The sequence below is a fragment of the Salvia splendens genome, chromosome 19 (assembly GCF_004379255.2).
Source record: "Salvia splendens isolate huo1 chromosome 19, SspV2, whole genome shotgun sequence".
Lineage (NCBI taxonomy): Eukaryota > Viridiplantae > Streptophyta > Magnoliopsida > Lamiales > Lamiaceae > Salvia > Salvia splendens.
The window spans coordinates 17,357,610-17,379,491 of NC_056050.1; the positions used below are offsets into that span (position 1 = coordinate 17,357,610).

The following is a 21,882-nucleotide window of genomic DNA, read 5'->3' on the forward strand; positions in this document are numbered from 1 at the left end:
TCTCTTCCAAGCTCTACCAATAGGAGCTTTGTTATGAATCAACTTCACAGCAGTTCTAATAGGATCAACATACTTTTGCCACAAATCGATGGCATCTTGAACACACAAATTCAAAATATGGGCAATACATCGCACATGGAAATATTTACCATCAATAACAGGAGAACATGCACTGATTAAATCATCTATGCTAGCAGTGTTAGCGCTAGCATTGTCAAAACCAATAGAAAAAATTTTATTGATCAATTGAAATTCATTCAAAACTTGAATGATCAATTGAGCAATTGCTTGTGCAGTGTGTGGTGCGGGAAATTCCCGAAATGCAATCAAACGTTTGTTTAAAGTCCAACTGTGATCAACGAAATGCACCGTGATGCCCATATACGAATTTTTACAAAAACAATCAGTCCACACATCAGAACAAATAGAAACTTTATGCCCTAAGTTAATAATAAACGTACCTAATTGCGCCTTCTTTTCCATGCATTGTCGAACAACGGCTCGCGTCATTGAAGTTCGACTCAATTTTCTTGCAGCGGCATTATATACTTGCCGCATACTCGACTCAAAAGCATCGTTATCAAAAGCATTGAATGGAAAATGTTTCATAACGGCAAATCTAGACATCACATTAAGAGCATTTTTGTGATCATATTTCAAAAGAGTATTGCTACACATACCTGATGTTTGGGATGAACCCGTCGTCCCACTTCCGACTCCATGTTGAAAGTTGAGTTGAGTTTGGGTTGGAGCGATACCAAACTCGACCGGATGCGCTTTCTCCAGGTGACGGGTAAATGTACCGTACCCTCCACCCTTTCGGAATGTGTATACGTTTTCGCAATAGTTGCAATACACATTATAAGTGTTTGGATCGTTACTATCTTGTACCCTCTTGAAATGTTTCACGAAGATGTTTGAGGTTAAAGACCTTTCAGCTGGTCTAGGAGGTTGAGGAGGTTGTCCACGTCCACGACCACCACGACCACGCCGACTCCTTGGTGGTGGTGGGGGTGGCATTTCTTGAACCTCTTCTACCTCCTCCCCCTCCTCCTCGTCGTCATCATCATCATCATCATCGTCTTCATCAACATTCACGGGGGTTGGACTTTGTTGGGAATAGGCACCGCGACCGGGAGCACCACTACCGGTACCAACATAAGCATCGCCTTGGTATTGAGAGCGAGAGAGAGCAATAGCATGTGCCACATCTTGCTCTTCTCGAGCCTACAAAATAATATTTGTATTGTAAATACAAAATAAAATTATGAACAATAATGAAATGTAATTCAAAATTAATGAAATTAGTAGATAATAAATATTAACCTGCCACTCATCCATGTTCATTTGAGAAATTTCATCAATAACGGATCTCCGAGATGGCCTCTTGGCCTTTCCCTTTCCCTTATCAACACGACCTTCTCGGGATGAAGACATATTGGAATGGTATGTAGAAATGTAGAAATATGGAATAATATATTTTTTTTTGTTTTAGTAATTGAGAAAGAAAGACAACTTATAGAACTACGGGAACAAGTATAACTGTATAAGTGTATAACAATGCGTAATAAGAGTAGCAATTGCGTAATTAAATGGAAGCACAATAGCACAAATGAGAAATTGGAGACAAAGAGAGAGAATTGAGAGATTGAAGAGAGAAACTCTTATTAACACAAGAGTGGGGTGAATGTAAATGAGGATAGAGGGGGGTATTTATAGAAAAAAATGAGGGGGAAAATGGAAGAATTCGAATTTGAAATTTAAAAAAAAAAAAAAAAAATTTGAATTTTCACAAAACCGGCGGTTTTGGCGGAAAACCGCCGGAACCGGCGGAACCGCCGGTTTCCGGGCCAAAACCGCCGGTTTCCGAAATAAAACCGCCGGTTCGGTCAACGAACCGTCTGCAAAAGCTGCTCCATTGTCGCCTCGTGATCCGCGCCGCCTCGAAAGTCACTAAACCGGCGGTTAACCGCCGGTTTTTTCCGGTTAACCGCCGGTTAACCGCCGAAAAACCGGCGGTTTCGACCGTTTTTCAGCGCCGGAACCGGCCCTCATCCACCTGCCTCGATTTCAGCGTCGGAACCGGCGGTTCCACGGTTAACCGCCGGTTCCGAACCGTCCCGAACCGCCGGTTCGGTGACGGTTCCGGTTCGAAATATCTTGAACCTGAACCGGACCGCGAACCGAATTGCGCCGGTTCCGGTTCGGGAATATTGCGCCGGTTCCGGTTCCGGTTCCGGAACCGCCGGTTCCGGTTCGGCGGTTAACCGCCGGAACCGGAACCGGTGGGCATGTCTAAATATGAGTAGAATCAATTAATGAAAACTGAGGCACACTTATCATTAGTAGTAAACTAAAATGGAACCTTTACTGACGGATGACCCAGAAATGATAAAAACAGGTCTCCTATTGTTGGATGAAGGGAGTATTATGAGACACGCTCTTGTGCACAGTGAACTTGAGTCAAACAAGACCTAGCTCTCAGTTTGACCCGACCCGAACCAACATATTTTCATTTTATTTAAATAATAAAAAGTACTGAACCCAAATCTCAAACAGATGTAGTTTCCGTTTGGAACATTTTTCACCAAATTATTATAGGTGGAGGAAGGTGGGAACAGTATAGGAAAAAGAGATGAGACGACGACGTAGAGTAGGAAAAGACGATGGGGATGGAGGTGTGGACGAGGCGGTGGTAGGGGACGAATGGGAGGAGGCGATAGTGTTAGGAGGGGGACGACATTGGTACAAGAGGAAAGCAGAGATAACGACAGTAAGGCCCTACTTGGTATGGTGGAATGGAATGACATTCCTACCTCCATTCTATTCCTTTGTTTGGTAATTTTTTTTCTTAGGAATCATCATTCCATTCCAAATGGGTATAGTCATTCCATCCATTTAGCAAAGGAACGGCCATTTCATTCCATTTCATTCTCCTTTATTCTTATTTTAAATTTTAGCAAAATTATATAAATATTATTTAATATTATATTAAAATTTAATATAATCTCAATTTTATAATAAAAATAAAAATTTTAATATTTGAAAATAAAATCCACACACACCCCCACACTAACACATGCGCGCGCGCACACACACCACCACCACCACCCCACACACCCACCCACACGTAGGGATGTCAGTGTAGCCCGCAACCCGTGGGCTGTCCCGAATAGCCCGCCAAATTTATAGAGTTAGGACTGGAAATTTCTAGCCCGATAAAATTAAAACCCGATTAACCCGCAACTCGTTAGGGTCATACCCGAAAACCCGATAAAATTTCTATTATTCTATTTTTTCACTCTTAATTCGACATTTCATTGATTAATTTTATAATATAGATAACTAAAAAATATCTTCCAATTTTATATTAAATATACAAATTACATATTGAATTTTTATTAATATAATAATTGATAAATAAATTATAAACTTCAAATTCACTAAAAAAATATTTAAATTTCTAATATATGCATTAAAATTTCACGAAATATCTCGAATATTAGTATTTGATCATGTTTATGATTGAGTTTAAGCATATATCCCAAATTTATCGTAATTAAATATTCTACATTTTATGAATATAACTAATTTTCATCATTATTTATTGGATTGATCGCATGTTAATCTTATCGGTAGCAACTCGATTAACTTGTTTGGCTAGCCCGAAACCTGAGCTTTTAGGTTTATGGTTGAACTTTTATAACCCGAAAGAAATCACAACCCAGCTAACCTGCACCCGATTGACCCGTAACCTGAATAGGGTTGGCCCGAAACCCGACGGGCCGACCCGATTGACATCCCTACACACACGCATACTAACACATATGCACACACACACCACCACCATAGTACACACACACTAACACCACCATAGTACACACACACGAACGCACACTAACACATATGCACAAACACACTACCACCACACCACATATGCACACACACAACACCACATACACACACACACCGCCACACGTACACACACAACACCACATATACGCACACAAGAAAAATATTAGGCAAAAATATTTTTGATTAAATATATTTTTTGGTATAATCAATATATTAATTATTCATATTTCATTCCATTCCGTTTCTATATTATTTGTAGTTATCAAACATAGGAATGAAATCAATCAAGGAATAACAATTCTATTCTCTTTATGTTCCTTATGCTTATCAAACACAAGAATGGAATGGAATGGAATGGAATTGTCATTCCATTCCCATCTTCATTCCATTCCCATCTCCATTTTCATTCGCTCCTCATTCCATTCCATTATACCAAGAATCAAAAGAGATGAGGAGGGATAAGAGAACTTGAGAAGAAGATGTGTACTCGCACACACAAGTGTTTGTTAGTTATTTTATTTTTGGGAAGCATTATTGAACAAACTTGTCAAATATGACTAATCCGGATCCTAAACATAATATATTTATTCGAATGTTGCCAAGAATTGACAGAACTGCTAAATTTTTACAATATTATAGTTCCATTCACAATGTGTATTGCGATGATACCAACCCAAATTTTAGTCAATATCAACCGTTAAGGGCAACGAAACATTAGGGGTTTTAAGGTTCAATATACAAATTTCAGATGTATTTTAACTTTTTTTAATAAAAAAGATTAAAGTCTAATTTTGGTCCCTTACATTTGCTCTAAAATTCTTTTTGGTCTCATACATTAAGTTTATGACCTTTTGGTTCATAACATATTGTTTTGGTCCAAAATAACCATTTTCTGTTAAAATTAACAGTCAAAATGTTTGATCAATTTAATAACTTAATTATAATCTAGGACAAAAGTCCAATTTTAGTCTCGTACATTTTCCATAAAATTCTTTTCAGTCCCATACATTAAGTTTGTGATCTTGTTTTGGACCAAAATGTATCAAAACAATATGTTAGGATCAAAAGGTCACTAACTTAATTTATGAGACCAAAAAGAACTTTAGGACAAATGTAAGGGACCAAAATTGAACTTTAGTCAATAATGTAAGTGTTTATTAATAATGTCCTAAGAGCATCCACAATGGCTCAAAACTCATTCGGACGATCAGTCGTCCGCCCTCGTTCGGCCACTGCAGGCCGACGGACGAGCGTGCGGGCAAAGGATCACATTTGCCTCGTCCGACCTATTGTACGCCCACTGCAGGGGCCAGAACGATAGGTCCAGACAATAAAAAGTCAATTTTTAAATATTAAAAAAAAATCAATTTTTAGTAAAAAAAATAATTTTTAAATTTAAATTAAAAAACTATAATTTCATAACAATCCATACTAAAAGATGGATCCGATTAGTAAAAGACTATATTTTGTAGAATATAATCCTTCATTTTAGATACACAAGTTTTGCATAGCTTAAGTAAACCTTTTATAGACAGGTTTTTCAACTCTAACTTTCATTGTGACTTCAATGTGGGATAAATGGTTGTTTTATAGATAGGTTCTTAACTCCATGTTTCTTTGTGATTTCGATGTGGGACATTTAGTTTACACTTAAAAGAGAGTTTTTGATGCTTTATGTATAAGTTTGTTTGATTTCAATACAAAATCTATGTTTAGTCTAGTGGTGAATGTGTCTTGAAAAATTATGGAGTTTGTAGGTTCAAACCCCAATTTCAAAATTTAATTTTTAATTTTAACTTTTATTATACTTTCTCATTTTATTCGATTCTTTTTTATATTTTTTTTCTATAAACATGTTTATGTTTATTTGATAATATAAATTTAAGATAAAAAATAGACTAATTTATAACGTTAATGTTCTGAAGCTAAAATATAATATTAAAGACTCAAAGCTATCAAATTAATATTATGAACCAATCAAAAAATGATCACATACACCAAAAATAAACGTTAATCATAATATTAATAGCAAAGTTTGTGGAAACTGAAAATATGATCCTACGTACCCATATACCAATTTTAACTGCGACAACAAATACCGAGATTTAGTACTCCGATATTATTTGCTTCTTTCAGTTTCTATTTAGTAATAGTACTTTTTAAGATAGAAATATAGATCTACTATATTCCGACTTAAATTTGTTTCTCATATTTTAGAATTGTGCTTGGGCAAAAAATTGTGCTTGCTGCACAGTATATTGTTATTTTCCTCAAGTATATTTCCAGAATAAAAAAATTGAGTGATTGTATAAAATAGTTTTCTATGTAATCCATATCATGTGGAGACAATTAGAACTTCAGATTTGCAGTAGGGCCAAACATATAAGGTGCTTCACTTTCTCTCATTTAGTCAAGTTGCCTCTTTTATTTGGCGCTATGTGATCTTGTAATTTAATTCTATTTATAATATTACTCCCTCCGTTCCGGATAATTCGTCTCACTTTGACCGGGCACGAGTTTTAAGAAATGTAATGAAAAGTGAGTTGAAAAAGTTAGTGGAATGTGAGTCATACTTTTATATAATAGTTTTATAATAAAATGTGAGTACGAATGAGTTAGTGGAAAATGTTAAAAAGTGAAATGTGACAAATTATGTGGGACGGACTGAAATGGAAAAATGAGACAAATTATTCGGGACGGAGGGAGTATTATCTTGTGATTCAAATGTATTTGTGTTATATATTCCTAAACAAAATTTATGTTAAATATACAACTACTATTATTTAAATATAAATATTAAATAAGATATACTATTATGTATCACCATTGATATATACATATATCACCGTTGAAGATTACGATTCCCTATGTCCAAAAAAATAGTCTAATTTATAGACAACTAGAATTTTAATAAGAAATTAGTAAAGTAAGAGGAAGTAAAAAAAGTAAGTAAAGTAAGAGAACTATGAGTAATGGTAAGTAAAATATGGGAGGGATGAGCAAAAGAGGATAAAGTGTAAGAGATAAACTTTCTATTTTTAGAAATGAGACTATTTTGTTTGGATTTTATTTTTTTTTTGGATTTCCAATTTCATTTTATAGGAAAATTCAATTTGATTTAGATAAAAAATTGAAACGAAAACTGGATGCTCACCCCCTAGAGAGGCAATGACTTTGGTCTCTTCGAACCACTACTAGAATCCTCAAAACCCCCACATCAGGGTTGGCATGGAGAATTGTCTAAACCTTCTCAAACTTGAACATTTTTTAGTTCATAACCGAAGAAAGTCTCATTCGCCTGTTTGGCGAATATGATGACAACTATGGTCGTTCGGCCACATCTAATAATTAGTAGTAGTGCTGACAAATATAGAGCTTGTGTAGAAGATTAACATCATTTTATACTTTGTGTCGTAGCAGTGGGGTGCCCTAAGGGACGCCCTAAAGCCCGCCCTATGCACCGCCACGTCAGCATTTTATCCTCCTACCATTCCAGCTGCAGTGGGGCGCCCTATAAGCCGCCCTAAAGGCCGCCCTATAAGTTTCACTATTGTTTTGTTAATTAATTTAAATGTTTTCAAATATGTCAATGCAAAATAATTAAAAACGGCAAATCTTACATTGATTAAAAAAAAAGTTTTACACGAGTTAGAAATGAAAAAAAAATTGACTACTCTACAAAAGTCCCAACTTGCGGCGCAGCTCATCGATCATCCCTTGGAGGTATTCGGCTTTGGCCGGGTCCTGACATTGCATGAGGGCGTTGTGCATGTCCAACTATGTCCTCCGGTTGGCGGCCGTTGCCAACTCCGCGTAGGCAAGTGCCGCCAGGGTCAGGGTCGGGGTCGGGATCGGGATCGGTGATGGGGGGTGGCCGCGGCTTACGAGGAGGATGTCGCCTTCGCCTTCCCCTTTCCCTTGTTCTTCGCAGCCTTGACGCCAATTGGACATCGGGAAGACATCGGTGTGCCGGAACTCTCCTCCTCCTCGTACATCATTCGGTTGAGGTCCACCGGATATGCGCTGCTTTCGCTGCTTGTGTAAGCACCGGCTTCGGTGGTCCTCGTCCTCTTTGGCGCAGCCGATGGCAGAATCCCGCCATGGAACTTCTGTTTATCCTTCAAGAGCGCCCAGATGTTGAAATGCTTGAAGTCGTCGTACATTGACTGGTACGACAACAACGCTCTATCGTGCACATTGCTCAAGCTCTCGCCGCTTCCCTGCTCCCACGAGCACTTCTCGTACTCCACCGAGAACAGGTTGACTTGCTTATTCACCTGATCCCAGTGCTTACGGAGCTGCTCCCTATGGCACTTGTACGCGCTCGGCGGCTTCGCCTCATTGTAGCACTCGACGATGCGCTTCGAGTACGCAAACTGCTTTTGGTTGTTCGCGAATACTGGGTCCTCCGAAATATCCACCCAACACCTCGCCAAGACGAGGGTTTCATTCGGTTGGTAGTTCGTCCTTCCGGGGGTGTACTCTTCATTCGTTTCCAGAGGTGGCACCTTGTACGCCTGGTGCCGGTTCCGCTTCTTTCTGGCGGGGGCGGGGGCGGCGCGACGGGAAGGGGCGACGGGGCAAGTTGGAGACGGCTCCATGTCAGACAGACCGTACGAATACGTACTGAATTCAGGATCGTACTGCGTGTTAGAGTCGAACGACCGATATTCGTCAGGGTCTGTACCCAGCCAACGTGCGCCACCCCCAAACATCGGACTATTCAGACTTGGGTATTCACCGGAATCCATTTTATAGTATAATTTGAGTGTGGAAAAGTGAATGGAAAGGTTACTAATGAAGGTGGGGTAGGGGGTATTTATATAAATAAATTTTTCAGAATTAAAAAATAAAAATAAAAATAAAAACGCGTTGCATCGTCCGCGTCGCCCACAGTAGGCGGACGATTCATCCGCGGACGATCTATAGGGAGCGGACAATGCATCGGGCATCGTCCGCGCACCCACAGTGGGCAGACGATGGTGCGCCCGAAGCATCAGGCGGCCTATCATCCGCCCCATTGTTTTTGGCGGATCGGGTCCTCCGAGACGATGACGAAGATGAGCGCCAACATCTTCGTCTCCTAAATCAAGTACTTTTTGCTACATCCCTCTGCAGTAGTGGAAACCATCTTTTTCCCCTTTCTTTTTGCTACAGTGACCAAAGGTTCCATGTCATACTTCGTTGTCTTCTACATTCACCCTGACTCTTGAAGGGGCTATCATTTTACCCCATCAACAAATAAGACAAAATATTATGTCTCAACGTTCTAACTCCCTGGTCTAGTAAGATCCCAATTCCTTTAACGGACATAATTGTTGGCATGTAATTGTGTATTTGGGTCGAGATTGATTTAAGATAATAGGCCTTGAATAATGAAGTCAAATATGTTTGAGATGAAATTGAAAATAAATATTTATGTATTTACTATAAGTGTAAATTAAAATTAAAAATCAATAAATTCACATCCCACCCCAACCCACTTTCAGTGTGGTCTAGCGGACTGCAATGCAGCCACTGATTGCTCTAGACTACCACCAAGGAGCGGTCTAGATCTCCATCGCGACTCTACATCCGGTTCTATCCCCCACCCACTTACACGGGGACTGGAGCGTAGCACCACTTTGCGTTCAATCACATTTGAGTTATCAATAATGAATGTTGAATCTAAAAAATTGACTAGTACACTTAACTCAATCGAGTTTTTATTGAAGCCTTCCGTAGTGTATCAAGAGAATTCTAATACTCCATCGTCCGTAGAGGTCCCCAAACCGAACTGAACCGGCCCGGAACCGTCACCGGCGGTTCCGAACCGGAACCGGAACCGTCGGCGACGGTTCGAACCGTGATCGGAACCGCCGGTTCCACCGGGCCGGTTCAGGTTTCAATTTCATGCGAACCGTAACCGGTGGTTTTGAACCGTCGGTTTCGTCGAAACCGCCGGTTCTGAACCGGCGGTTCGATGGTTCCCGACAACTTTTCAAGCCTATTTCCGACCTATCCCTAGCCTTTTCAGAAACTGGATCAGAAACCGCCGATTTTCGTCAGAAACCGTTGACGAAACCGGTTTTAAAAATTTTGAAATTTTGATTTTTTTTTTATTTAATCACATTTTTCCCCTGTAAATACCCCCCTCCTCTTCATTTCTACTCACCCCATTCTTGTGTTAACAAGTCTTTCTCTTCTCAATCTCAATTTCTCTATTCTCCATCTTCATTCTCTCTAATTGCTCAAGTTGTTTACATTATTTGCGCTCATAATTTACTCACGTTGTTCACGTTATCATATTAACACAATCACACTATTCTCTATTCTCCACTTTCAATTTCCATAAATATCATGTCTGCATCTCGTCATGGTGGTGATCGGGGCAAGGGAATTGCCCAAGATCAAAGTGATACTCGTCGTCGACGTGCCCCTACTAGAGCACAAGTTGCGGAGGAGGTGGGAAGGCGAGCCGCTCTTCGAGCGCAAGTAAGTTCTAATATGTTTTTGTTTTTTGTTAATTCATTTTTATTAAATTCATAATTTCATTTTTTAACATCTATGTGTCTATGTGTTTTATTTTTGTGTTAGTATTTTTACTTAATTGTATAATTTTCGTAGGAGGAAGAAGATCGAAATGCAGCCTTTTTACTTGCCCTCGCCGACGACCAACAAGGGGGCCATTCACATTTGGCTTCGCATTTCGAATACGATGTGAATTTATCATCGAACGAAGGAGATGATGGATCGCATCAATTCCCCTCTTCTAGCGCCGACCAAGTTGGCGAAAATGATGAGGAGGCCGATGCTCCTCCTCCTTAAAGAAGAAGATGCCTCTAAAGTTGAAATCCGATATTTTCACCAAACATTACAAGAAGGTCCCGGTGGAAATTCCAAATCCTAATGATCCGACCATTACCGTCGAGACAAGTGAGTTCAAAACATATTGTAACTATTGCGAGAAAGTCTATCTATTTGGAACCGGTGGCGGATATGGTACTCTCCATCGCCATTTGAAGGTAAAACATCCCGTGAAATATGAGCATACTAAGTCCTAAAGCTAAATAAACTTCCCGGCCGGCTCATCATCTCAAACAGATACGCCTCTATTTTAATATGATCCAAAAAATGTTACCGATGCTATGGTAAGATGGGTGGCAATGAAGCATTTGCCGTTTAATTTTTTTATGACAAAAAATATGAAGTTACTATGCAAACCGCATTTAATGTTGCTACAAAAAGAATTCCCCCCTCAACTGCTCAAAGATCTAACAACCGACAGTTTTTTGATAAAAAAAAGAGAAGTTGTAAAATTTTTATCTAACTTGGGACACAAAGTTAATATTTGCTCTGATATGTGGACGGATTCTTTCTAGAGAAATTCTTATATGTGAATTTCATGTCATTTTATAGATAATAGTTGGAGTATAAATAAACGTTTAATTGGTTTTAGACAATTTCCTTCACCACACACCGCACAAGCAATTGCATCTTTAATTATTCAAGTTTTCAATGATTATGATTTATGCAATAACATATTTTCGGTTGGTTTTGATAACGCAACCGCTAACACTGCAAGTATACCCGAATTAATTGCGGCTTGCTCCCAGGGTGATAAGTGGTAAGTATTTTCACCAACGATGTATATGTTATATTTTAAATTTATGTGTACAAGATGATTTGTCTTTATAGCAAAGACATATTCAACCTATTACAATAGCTGTATCCTTGATCCACTGGAAGCCTCATATTGGCAAGGCGTGGAAGAAGTATTGCCATTCGAAGAAAGTAAGGTACACAACTTTTACTTTAGATGTGTCTACTAGATGGAACTCTACATATGATATATTGCATTCTACATTAGATCATATAGAATATTTGGTTGATTTTTATAGAACTTTCCCTGTATATGATTTATATCTAACCTCTTCTTGTTGGGATCAAAGCATGAGTTTATTTAAATTATTCAAAGGTTTTAGAAATGCCACCGTTGAGTTATCGGGTGTGTATTATTGCACACCCGTTCGTGTTTTAGAACATTCCATGCATATATCACTTGGTTTTAAAACTGCAATGAAAAAATTCAGCAAATAATCATGAATTAATGTGTGTTTTATATTATATGGTTGAAAAATGGCTTAAGTATTTCAATGAGATCCCAACGGTTTTTTTGCTTGCAAAAGTTTTGTATCCAAAATGGAGACTAGTTGGTACTTTAAAAATTTTAGAATTTTATTGTTAGGGTTTTGTATACTAGAAATCACCTTTCGAGTGATTAGATACTGTAAAACTCTACTTGTTATTTCCCAATGAATAAAACAGATTATTTTTGTCATAATGTTGTTATGTTTTACATTTAATGGTTGTTTATTGCATATTTAAATGTATAGTAGACCGGTTGTGGGCGTCGTCCACTTTAAGGTAACACGGTCAGTTCTGAACAAAGAAAAAAAAGAATTTCACAACCCAGATAGGCCTAGACTACCTATCGTGAAAGGTTGCAATGTCAGTCCGATTATTTCTAAGCCTTATTGAAATAAGATAATGTTGGTGTGGTATAGCACTGAATGGATCTAACAGCAAGACGAGTCTTTATGCTATCTACTGAAAGACGAGGTCTTGATAATAATTTCTTAATCAATGTACGTTAGCATTGAGCATATGATATTGAGTATCTACTACTTTGACTTACCAAAGGTGCGGGTTTTTCGTAACCCAACGATCCAGGTATATTGGGTAGTGGTGATCATTATCTAGCGGTGCTAGGATTGCTATTACGTTGAATCGTGCGCGAGGAGAGTCTCGTTTGATAACATCCACAAGAGGAGCTCGAAACAAGGTTTTATTGTTCGGAACCTAGCTAGTTGGAGTTTGATTACTCTATGAATAATAAATAAGAGTTTCATGCTAAGTCCACTCTTGGAGATTAAACATGTTGATTAATTAAGTCCATAGCAGACATTAATTAATTAATGGATGTTTCTATCTTAAGCACGGGAAATGAATTGAACGCAAATAAAGGAAACTCGAATTACTTGTAATTTCGGATTTGGAAAGGCAGTGCAATATTACTTCTGTAGTGGCTGCTTGTAATATTCCAATATAAGCTTATATTAAATTGTGGGTTTAATTTAATTAGTAAAAAGCTAATTGGGTGAGGCCTGATCCAATTCTTCCTTAGATCCCTGACTGGGCCCAATTTGTAACTTAATATAAATAGGAGAATAAAGGAGACAGAAAATACTTTGACTTTTTTCTACATAAAAATTTCGTCCCCCTCTAGAGAGAGAGTTCGAAATTTGTGCCTCCTCCGTGAGCAGTTTCTGTCTTCTATTATTCGAGTCCTAGTACGTTGGTGAGATTTGCCCACACAAATATCAGCGTATAGTCCGGGACACCAGTCAGAAGATCCGAGGTCTTGTATTGAAGATCTTCACGTGGAGACGGAGCAAGCCATCATCGATTCATGATTGAATCAACGAGGTAAATTGGCTAATTCCGTAGTAAGCATGTTTTAGGGATTTTATATGCTAAAGCATGTTTTAATTCAAGTTATGAGCATGATACATGTGATAATTGCGCGAATAGAATTTGTCTGAATAATCTGCTAAATAGATCAAATTCATGTGATCGGAAATTCCTCCACGCTTCTTGATCCACTGGAAGCCTCATATTGGCAAGGCGTGGAAGAAGTATTGCCATTCGAAGAAAGTAAGGTACACAACTTTTACTTTAGATGTGTCTACTAGATGGAACTCTACATATGATATGTTGTATTCTACATTAGATCATATAGAATATTTGGTTGATTTTTATAGAACTTTCCATGTAGATGATTTATATCTAACCTCTTCTTGTTGGGATCAAAGCATGAGTTTATTTAAATTATTCAATGATTTTAGAAATGCCACCGTTGAGTTATCGGGTGTGTATTATTGCACATCCGTTCGTGTTTTAGAACATTGTATGTATATATCACTTGGTTTTAAAACTGCAATGAAAAATTCCGCAAATAATCCTGAATTAATGTGTGTTTTATATTATATGGTTGAAAAATGGCTTAAGTATTTCAATGAGATCCCAACGGTTTTTTTGCTTGCAAAAGTTTTGGATCCAAAATGGAGACTAGTTGGTACTTTAAAAATTTTAGAATTTTATTAAAACAATTTGGCTTCAATTGATCTTGAACCACTCCGAGCTTTGCAATCGAATGAAGACGATGACAACAGCTACATAAACCTAGCCCAAACATTCCAAATAAACCTCCCCCACCTCCCAACCCTGCAAAGAAGTTTTGAGTTCGACTTGAGGGCTTTCTTTCACGATTACAAAGCCAAGTACAACAGTACCCACCAAGTGAGACCTAGACCCCCCCCCCCCCCCCCCCGTCCAACACATAACTTTGGCTTCTTCCAAGTTGATGACCCCGACGCCCAATCCCAATTGGCGGACCTATACGGCTACAGCAGCGGAGGAAGGACGGCAAATTTGGCAAGTGAGTTAGATTTATATTTTGACTCACACTTTTCCTTCAATGATGAAGAAGGAGGTCTCATTCCCCAACAAATCGACGTCCTAGATTGGTGGGGATCACACTAGAAAGATTTTCCCATCCTTGCATCAATTGCCAAGGAGATCTTTTCGGTTCCGGCTTTCATTGTCGCCGTCGAGTCCGCCTTTAGTGTTGGAGGCAACGTCTTGGATGACAGAAGAAGTAGACTCACCGGGCAAAACATGGAAGCCACCATGTTACTTGATTATTGGTGCTCCGCCGAAATTAGAGACCAAGAACCGGATTGGGACAATCAAGTAGTACAACCAGACCAAGACTACTTCCCCGACGAATAAGAGTAGGCTAATTCCTCCGATCAAGCCAAATATGTAAGAAAGGTAAGAGAACTACGTGGACTTTGATTCCAAAATGCAATTGAGCATTGAGGATACATAGGCATCTCAACTTAAATTTTAAATTTAAGTTGAGCTCAAGTCCTTTTCTTTTATTTCTTTTTTCTCCAATTTGTTTCGAATATGTAATTTGTAAATTGTAATCAAGACTTTAAATCTTTTGTAATTTATAATTTTTAAGTTGTAATTTGTAAATTTTAAGTTGTAATTTGTAAATTTGAAATTGTAATTTGTAATTTTAAAGTTGTAATTTGTATCAATAAAATTGCATTTGTACATCACATTATTCTAATTTTATTTATGCAAGTATATTTACATTTTTTACTTTAATTACAATGTTAACAAAGAAAAATAAAAAAATTCCATGAACCGCCGAACCGGCCGAACCGCCCCGGAACCGGATAGGAACCGGCGGTTCCGACGGTTGAGATGAACCACCGGTTCACGGTTCAGGAACCGGAACCGTCAAACCTAGGATGGGCCGGTTCTGGTTCAAGATTTTCTTGAATCGGAACCGGCGGTTCCGAACCGTGAACCAACGGTTCCCGAACCGTGGTGACGTCTAATCATCCCTTTCTAGATGTCCGCCTTCTATATTTGAAAATAAATTCATCTGTCATCTCTCCTCATTAAAGTATTCAACTAAATTTTTATCTCTTCTTACTCCACCTAAGAGCATCCCCATCAGTGCTCTTGCCAACGAGCACGGATGTGGGCCCGGACCCACTTTTACTCCCTGCTCTTAGGCAAGAGCACAACACCCACATACGTGCTCTTCCGCAACAAGCTCAAGGGTTCCACCATTCTATTATTCAATTTAAATAAAAATATTTCCACAAAATTAAAATGCATTAAAAATATCCAGAATACTATTACAAATTACAAAAAAAATTAAAAATTACATAATTAATATCCTAAAAATTAAAAAGTACATAATTAAATTCATAAAATTAAAAAAAAAACCCACTACTCGTGGCCGAATTTCGCCCAAATATGTTTGATTAGGTCTTCTTGTAGCTCAATGTGGGCTCGGGTATCGCGCATTGTGTTCCTTGTTTCGATCCTCTCGCCCACCGTAGTATGCACACCTCGGTGTGCGAGAGACCTCGCGGTTGAGCTTCCGGCTTCATCCTCGTCGTAAAAGCTAGCCGCCATCGGTCCTTCGTCAGCTATAATCATGTTGTGCAAAATAATACACGTGTACATGATGCCGGTGATATTTTTCACGTATCACAGGCGAGACGAGGCCTTCACAATGTTGAATCGGGCTTGAAGGACCCCAAAAGCTCTTTCGACATCTTTCCAAGCGGACTCTTGAAGCTGCGCAAAAAGAACCCGTCTCGGGTCTTGCGGGTTGCTGAGCGTCTTCACGAAAGTCGACCACCTTGGGTAGATACCATTGGCGAGATAGTAACCTATGTGGTATGCATTTCTGTTGACGGTGAAGTCGATCGCCGGTGCTACACCATTCAAAACATCATTGTAGAGTGGTGAAGAATAGAGCACGTTCAAGTCGTTGTTGGATCCGGCAATACCAAAATATGCATGCCAAATCCATAGGCGGTAGTCGACGACCGCTTCAAGGATAAGTGTTGGGCCGCCGCCTTTGTGGCCGCTTAAGTGTTGCCCCCTCCAAGCAGTCGGGCAATTCTTCCCCTCCAATGCATGCAGTCAATGCTGCCAAGCATACCGGGAAAACCATGGATTGTTTCGTGAAGACGAAGCAACCGTTGTCAATCATCGGTGGTGGGTGCCCGAAGGAATTCCTCACCGAAAGCTAAACGAACGCCGTCGCAAAATTTTTTAAGGTAAAATATTCCAGTTGACTCACCGACATGCAAATACTCGTCGAAGAGGTCAGCCGTTTGCCCAGTAGCAAGTTGTCGGATGGCACACGTAGACTTTTGCAGCGCCGAGAGACTTTGCCGACCGTTTGTGTCTGTACTTGTTTGAAAGTATTCAACACGGGCAGGTAATGTGTTGACAATATGCATAAACAAGCGTTTTGACATGTGAAAATGGCGCCGAAAGTAATCTTTCAGAAACCGCGGCTGGTCGGAAAAATAGTCGGCAACGAGCCTTTCGTTGGCTCCCTCCCGGCCATGATGGATGTAGCGGCGAGTTGATCTAGTTGGTTGAGGAGGAGGGGCGGGGGTATTCGCGGTGACATATGCTTCATAGGCGGCACGATATTGTTCATAGTATTCTTGTTCTTCGCGCTCCGCTTCCGCAATGAGATTGGTGAAATCCATTTGAGAGGGTTTGAGTGAGAGAGGAAGATGTAGATAAGTTGTATGAAAAAATATGAATGAGAGATGAATGAGAGATGATTTGATGTGAAAAAATGGATGATAAATGTGTGTATTCATAGATGATTTTGGGAATAAAAAATAAAAAAAATCAAACCAGAAAAATGGTAAAAAAACGGCCATATTTTTAGGAATATGAAAATAATTTATTTTAGATTTTTGGTATTATTTTCAATATTTTTTAAAAAATAAATTTTCAACGGAAATGCCGTTGGCCAATCAGAACGCGCCACGCCAGCTGCTCGCTGGCACGGACGTGCTCGATGCATCGAGCAGCGCCACGTCAGTGGCAAGAGCGCAGCGGCGAGCAAGCGGTGTCGCGCCGCTGGCACGGACGGACGGACACCCGTCCACTCACCGCTGCGGATGCTCTAACAACTCATCCTAAAATCTTGTACCACCCAAGAGTGTGGACATCTTGAGTGGGATGGATGAAGTATTTGTTTTGAAACATAGTCTCATTTTGTCATTTTTATTTCGAGTTCTTCGTGGTGTGGGCTTTAAATTTAAATAAATTTATTCAATGAAAAAAAGTTTGGATCCCACTGTTAAGTAATACTATTTCAATTATTTTTCTCTTTTTCTCTCGTACTTTACTAATTTCACTTTAATATTCGTGTTGCCACTAAAATCCATGTGTATAGGGGACCTATAAAGTTAAAACAAGATGACGATGAACAATAAATCAATATTAAAACCACATTTTACAAAAATAGAAAAAAAAGCATACTAATAACTTCTAATAGGTCCTAAACCGATTCTAAGAGTTAATTAATCACAGTAGGGGTGCGTTAGGAAGACACCACTCTTTAAAGTGACAACTTGACAACAATGTAGTATGAAATCTGTGATACATAGGTAAACAATCTGCTATACATAGACAAGCAACTCAGCATAAGGTTCCAATCAACAACAATACGAAATCAGAGCACTATGGTGACACCATAGTTAAAATGACAACCTAAGCATGCAATCTGCGGTACATAGGCAAACAATCTGTAATACATAGCCAAACACCTCAGCATATGGTTACAAACAATCTGTGATATATAGGCAAATAAACTGCCACGTGACAGACTAAGATTGAATCTACTCCTATCTGAGAATCCTTATTGATGGAAAGTTATCATTTTAATTTGAATTATCATTTTAGTATAACTCAATCAAAAGTATTTAAACTTCTAAAAGATCCTAAACCCTATTTTAATTTGGAGTATCATTTTAGTACTCCCTCCGTCCCGAGCTACTCGCTCATTTCCTTTTCGGCTCGGAGATTAAGGAATGAGTGTATAGGAAAGTCAAAAATGACGGCTGTAGGTGAAATTTTTTACTAAAAATGGAAAGAGTGCAAGTAACTTGGGACGCCCAAAAAGGAAATAAGTGCGAGTAGTGCGGGACGGAGGGAGTATAACTCAATTAAAAGTATATAAACTTCTAAAAGATCCTAAACCCTATTTAAGCACATATCACATACAATCAGTGCCACACGTGGCGGTAGCTGAAGTCCAGCTCCACAATTACATGGTACTTCATCTAAAGCGAAGCGTACAACAAGACTGCAAAAACGCAGGAGAGCGGGGGCCGTGGCATAACTCTAAAACGACACCGTTTTATATATCACAAATACCGTACAGCTGTTATCTTCCACTTTGGTTTCATCGACCGCAACTTCTTCTCTCTATCGCGGATCCCCCATTTTAATCTCTCTCTCTCATAAACACAGACAGTGTTGCTGTTTGCTGTTTCAATGGCGACATCGTTTGGAGTATCGACCGCATCGGCGGCGGCCTCCGTGACGGACAATGCGGGAAAATCCTCCGCCTGTTTACCGCTCTGCAATCGCCATCTCTTCCTTCGCTCCAATTCCGTCTCTTTTCGTCTCACTCCGAGGCCCAAGCTCCGCTTCTCATCCAAGGTTTCTACCAGTTTTTGTTTTTATTTTTCCATTTTTAATTTTACAGTGTTCTTAATTCATTTTCGTAATCATTTCTGAGATCGCTCAGTGTACAATCTGGGGCTTTGTAGTATTTCTGAGATGCTGTGTTTGGTGTCAATCAACTGAATTATTTTGTTTCCAAGATTGTTGGAGCTGGTGAGGTTGCTAGGGAAATAGATGGACTAAATTAGATGTTGATTGATTGATGGATGGGGTTTAGGGAAGGATGTGCAAAAGGATAATTATGTCAGCAAATTAAATTTGGTAATTTCCTAAAACTTAAATTGTTCGAGTAGATACTGAAGGTGTGGCCAAAGGGACCAAACTCTCCATGATTTTCAATGGTCGTTTAATGGTTACTGATGTTGATTTTTAAATATATGTGTCAATAACTTTAAGAGGAAGATGAAGTAAGAGCAATGTGGATGGCTTATGTGGAATGATAGTATTGTAGTGAAAAGAGATCAATTTGTTTTCCTCATTTAGACGTTCCTTATTAAGCCATCTCTCCTGTCTATTTCTCATTCTTGAGGAAGACTAAGTTATGGACTCGAGCAAATTTTTTCAGGGTTTGCAGTCTGGCTGGAACTGTTCTATTGTAAAGTCTCAATTGAATAAGGTGAAGTCTTTGTCAAGCATATGTTAAAAAAGCAATTTTTTTTAAGGAACTTTTTGAGATTTTTTGGCATTTTAAGGTTTCTGTGGGTGGATCTTTGAAAGCTGCAGCCTCCACTTCTTCACAATCAGAGGTTTCAGCTGGAGCCAAAGATGTCAATGTATCTGAAGAACCTAAACAGACTGCTTTGGCATCTGAAGAATCCATAAGCAAATTCATCAGTCAAGTTTCCAGTCTTGTCAAGTATGCATTATCTGTTATTTAGTCCCTTGATGAGTGCCTGTTCTACTTTCAAATGAAATGACAATATCATCCTTCGTGCAGGTTGGTTGACTCTAAAGATATTGTGGAACTACAGTTGAAACAACTTGACTGCGAGGTTTTGATACGTAAGAAGGAGGCCTTACCTCCACCTCCTTCTCCTCCAATGGCATATTATCAGTCACAACCACAGCCTGCAGCACTGTCTCTTGTTTCAGCACCTTCTCCAGTGCCAGCTGCTGCAGCTTCTACTCCATCGTCTCCAGCACCTTCACCGCCTAAAGCTCAGCCTCCTAAATCATCGCATCCACCTCTAAAAAGTCCAATGGCAGGAACCTTCTACAGAAGTCCAGCACCTGGTGAACCTCCATTTGTCAAGGTAATTGATGTATGGCACTATAAAATATAAAGAAGCACCCACATAAATGTCAGTTGAATTGATATGCTTTGTTATGAGGACCAATTCTCTTTGGCCAGATCCATCAGTCCTTCGTATTAGCTTCAACGTGTTTCGACCATAACCCATATGCAGTAGATGCTTTCTGATAAGACTTGTAGGAAGCACATTGGTTTCATTTCCTAAAGTTCTCCACGTACATGTTTTCATTAAATTCTACCTCTCCTCGCAGGTTGGGGATAAAGTAAAGAAGGGACAGGTTGTATGCATCATTGAGGCCATGAAGTTGATGAATGAAATAGAAGTAAGCATTTCCTGATGCATTTATTTAGATAATGCTACCAGCACCTTATTAATTCATATCTTCAGTTTGGCTTCTAATCATTTTCTAGCAGAAAAAGGACTCAAAGTGCTTGGACCTTTTAGCCTTTTGTTTCCTTTTGTTCAAGAATCATTATTCATTACAAAGTGAATATGAGACATCTAGTCTTCCCACAAGATTCACTTCTCACACTGCTGCTGGATCTTTGATAAAGCATGTCTTATGCCATCCTTTGTTGATCTTTGCATATTTAGTTGAGGATCTCTAAAGTATCCCTATAAAGTTGCTAGAAAATCAGGTTTTTCGGTGCCCAGGAAAAGGTAGATGAAAACATGTTAAGGCATTTCTTCCATAAGACTTTTATTAGAAGCTTAAGTGATGGTATGCTATATCTAGATTATTACTCAAATCGTGAACTACCTTTTCTCTTCTCACTCAATTTCCTCTAAATCACATCAACTCCTTTTTTCTCCAATTCTAAATAATGTGATTGTGAGTTCCGAACCTTTGGTTTTTGGCATGTGTAGCATTCATCTTGGTCGCAGTCCGATCAACTTGATATTCAACTCCTACTAGATATCCCATCTCACTAATGCTTGAACCACTCATTGCAGGCCGATCAGTCTGGAACGGTAGTTGATGTTGTTGCAGAAGATGGCAAGCCAGTCAGTGTCGACACAGTGAGTTTCACCCTTCTCAACTTTCTCTATTCTCTGTCTCTCTACACTCGATCCTTACTTGATCTTATTCCTTGTCAACAACAGCCTTTGTTCGTGATCGAACCTTAGAGCCGATACAGCCAAAACCGCTGCACGGGCCAAGCAAGAGTATTTCACTTTAAAAAAGTGGAGAGGATCGGGATTAATTTAATTTTGCTTGATTTGTTTTTTGCATGAGACTAGCTAGCTAGAACAACTCGTTTATTCATCAGGTTTAGAAGTATGTGTGCACCCTTTGTTTTACATTTACAGACTCTGCTGTTGGCTGTTGTGGAGTATGTGTCTTTGTGCTTTCTGGTACAAATCTTACCAACTCTCTAATGTAACTTGAGCATTTTTGCCTTTTTACCACTTTATGCATTTTCATAAACGAATGCAATCACAAGCTCGTGTGATGGATGGTATTATTGGTACATGCATTTCATAACATAAATTACGTAAATAGCCAAATTATCAATAATTGATGAATAAACCAGCAAATATTATCCGACTCTGTTGGTGGCATTAGGAAAAGAGCAAAATTCATTCTAGAAGAACTTGCGTCCTAGTATCATTAATCAATCATGTCGTCGTGGAC

At 39.1% G+C, this 21,882-nt stretch overlaps 1 protein-coding gene across 1 annotated transcript; it reads left to right on the top strand.

Moving 5' to 3' along the window:
* Positions 1-18,678: 18,678 nt before the first annotated feature.
* Positions 18,679-21,656, top strand: LOC121780048 (biotin carboxyl carrier protein of acetyl-CoA carboxylase 1, chloroplastic-like). Its single transcript, XM_042177572.1, has 7 exons — positions 18,679-18,969; positions 19,559-19,609; positions 19,686-19,849; positions 19,931-20,246; positions 20,497-20,568; positions 21,201-21,266; positions 21,351-21,656. Exons 1-7 carry the CDS (start codon positions 18,802-18,804, stop codon positions 21,372-21,374), a joined length of 861 nt encoding a protein of 286 aa, XP_042033506.1. The 5' UTR covers positions 18,679-18,801; the 3' UTR covers positions 21,375-21,656.
* The last annotated feature ends 226 nt before the right edge of the window (positions 21,657-21,882 follow it).

Bases quoted from the DNA above. Each gene is read 5' to 3' on its own strand.
- LOC121780048 (XM_042177572.1), top strand. From the start codon at position 18,802: ATGGCGACATCGTTTGGAGTATCGACCGCATCGGCGGCGGCCTCCGTG. The intron at 18,970-19,558 runs GTTTCTACCAGT...AAATTTTTTCAG, and splicing joins AGCTCCGCTTCTCATCCAAG to GGTTTGCAGTCTGGCTGGAA. The intron at 20,569-21,200 runs GTAAGCATTTCC...CACTCATTGCAG, and splicing joins AGTTGATGAATGAAATAGAA to GCCGATCAGTCTGGAACGGT.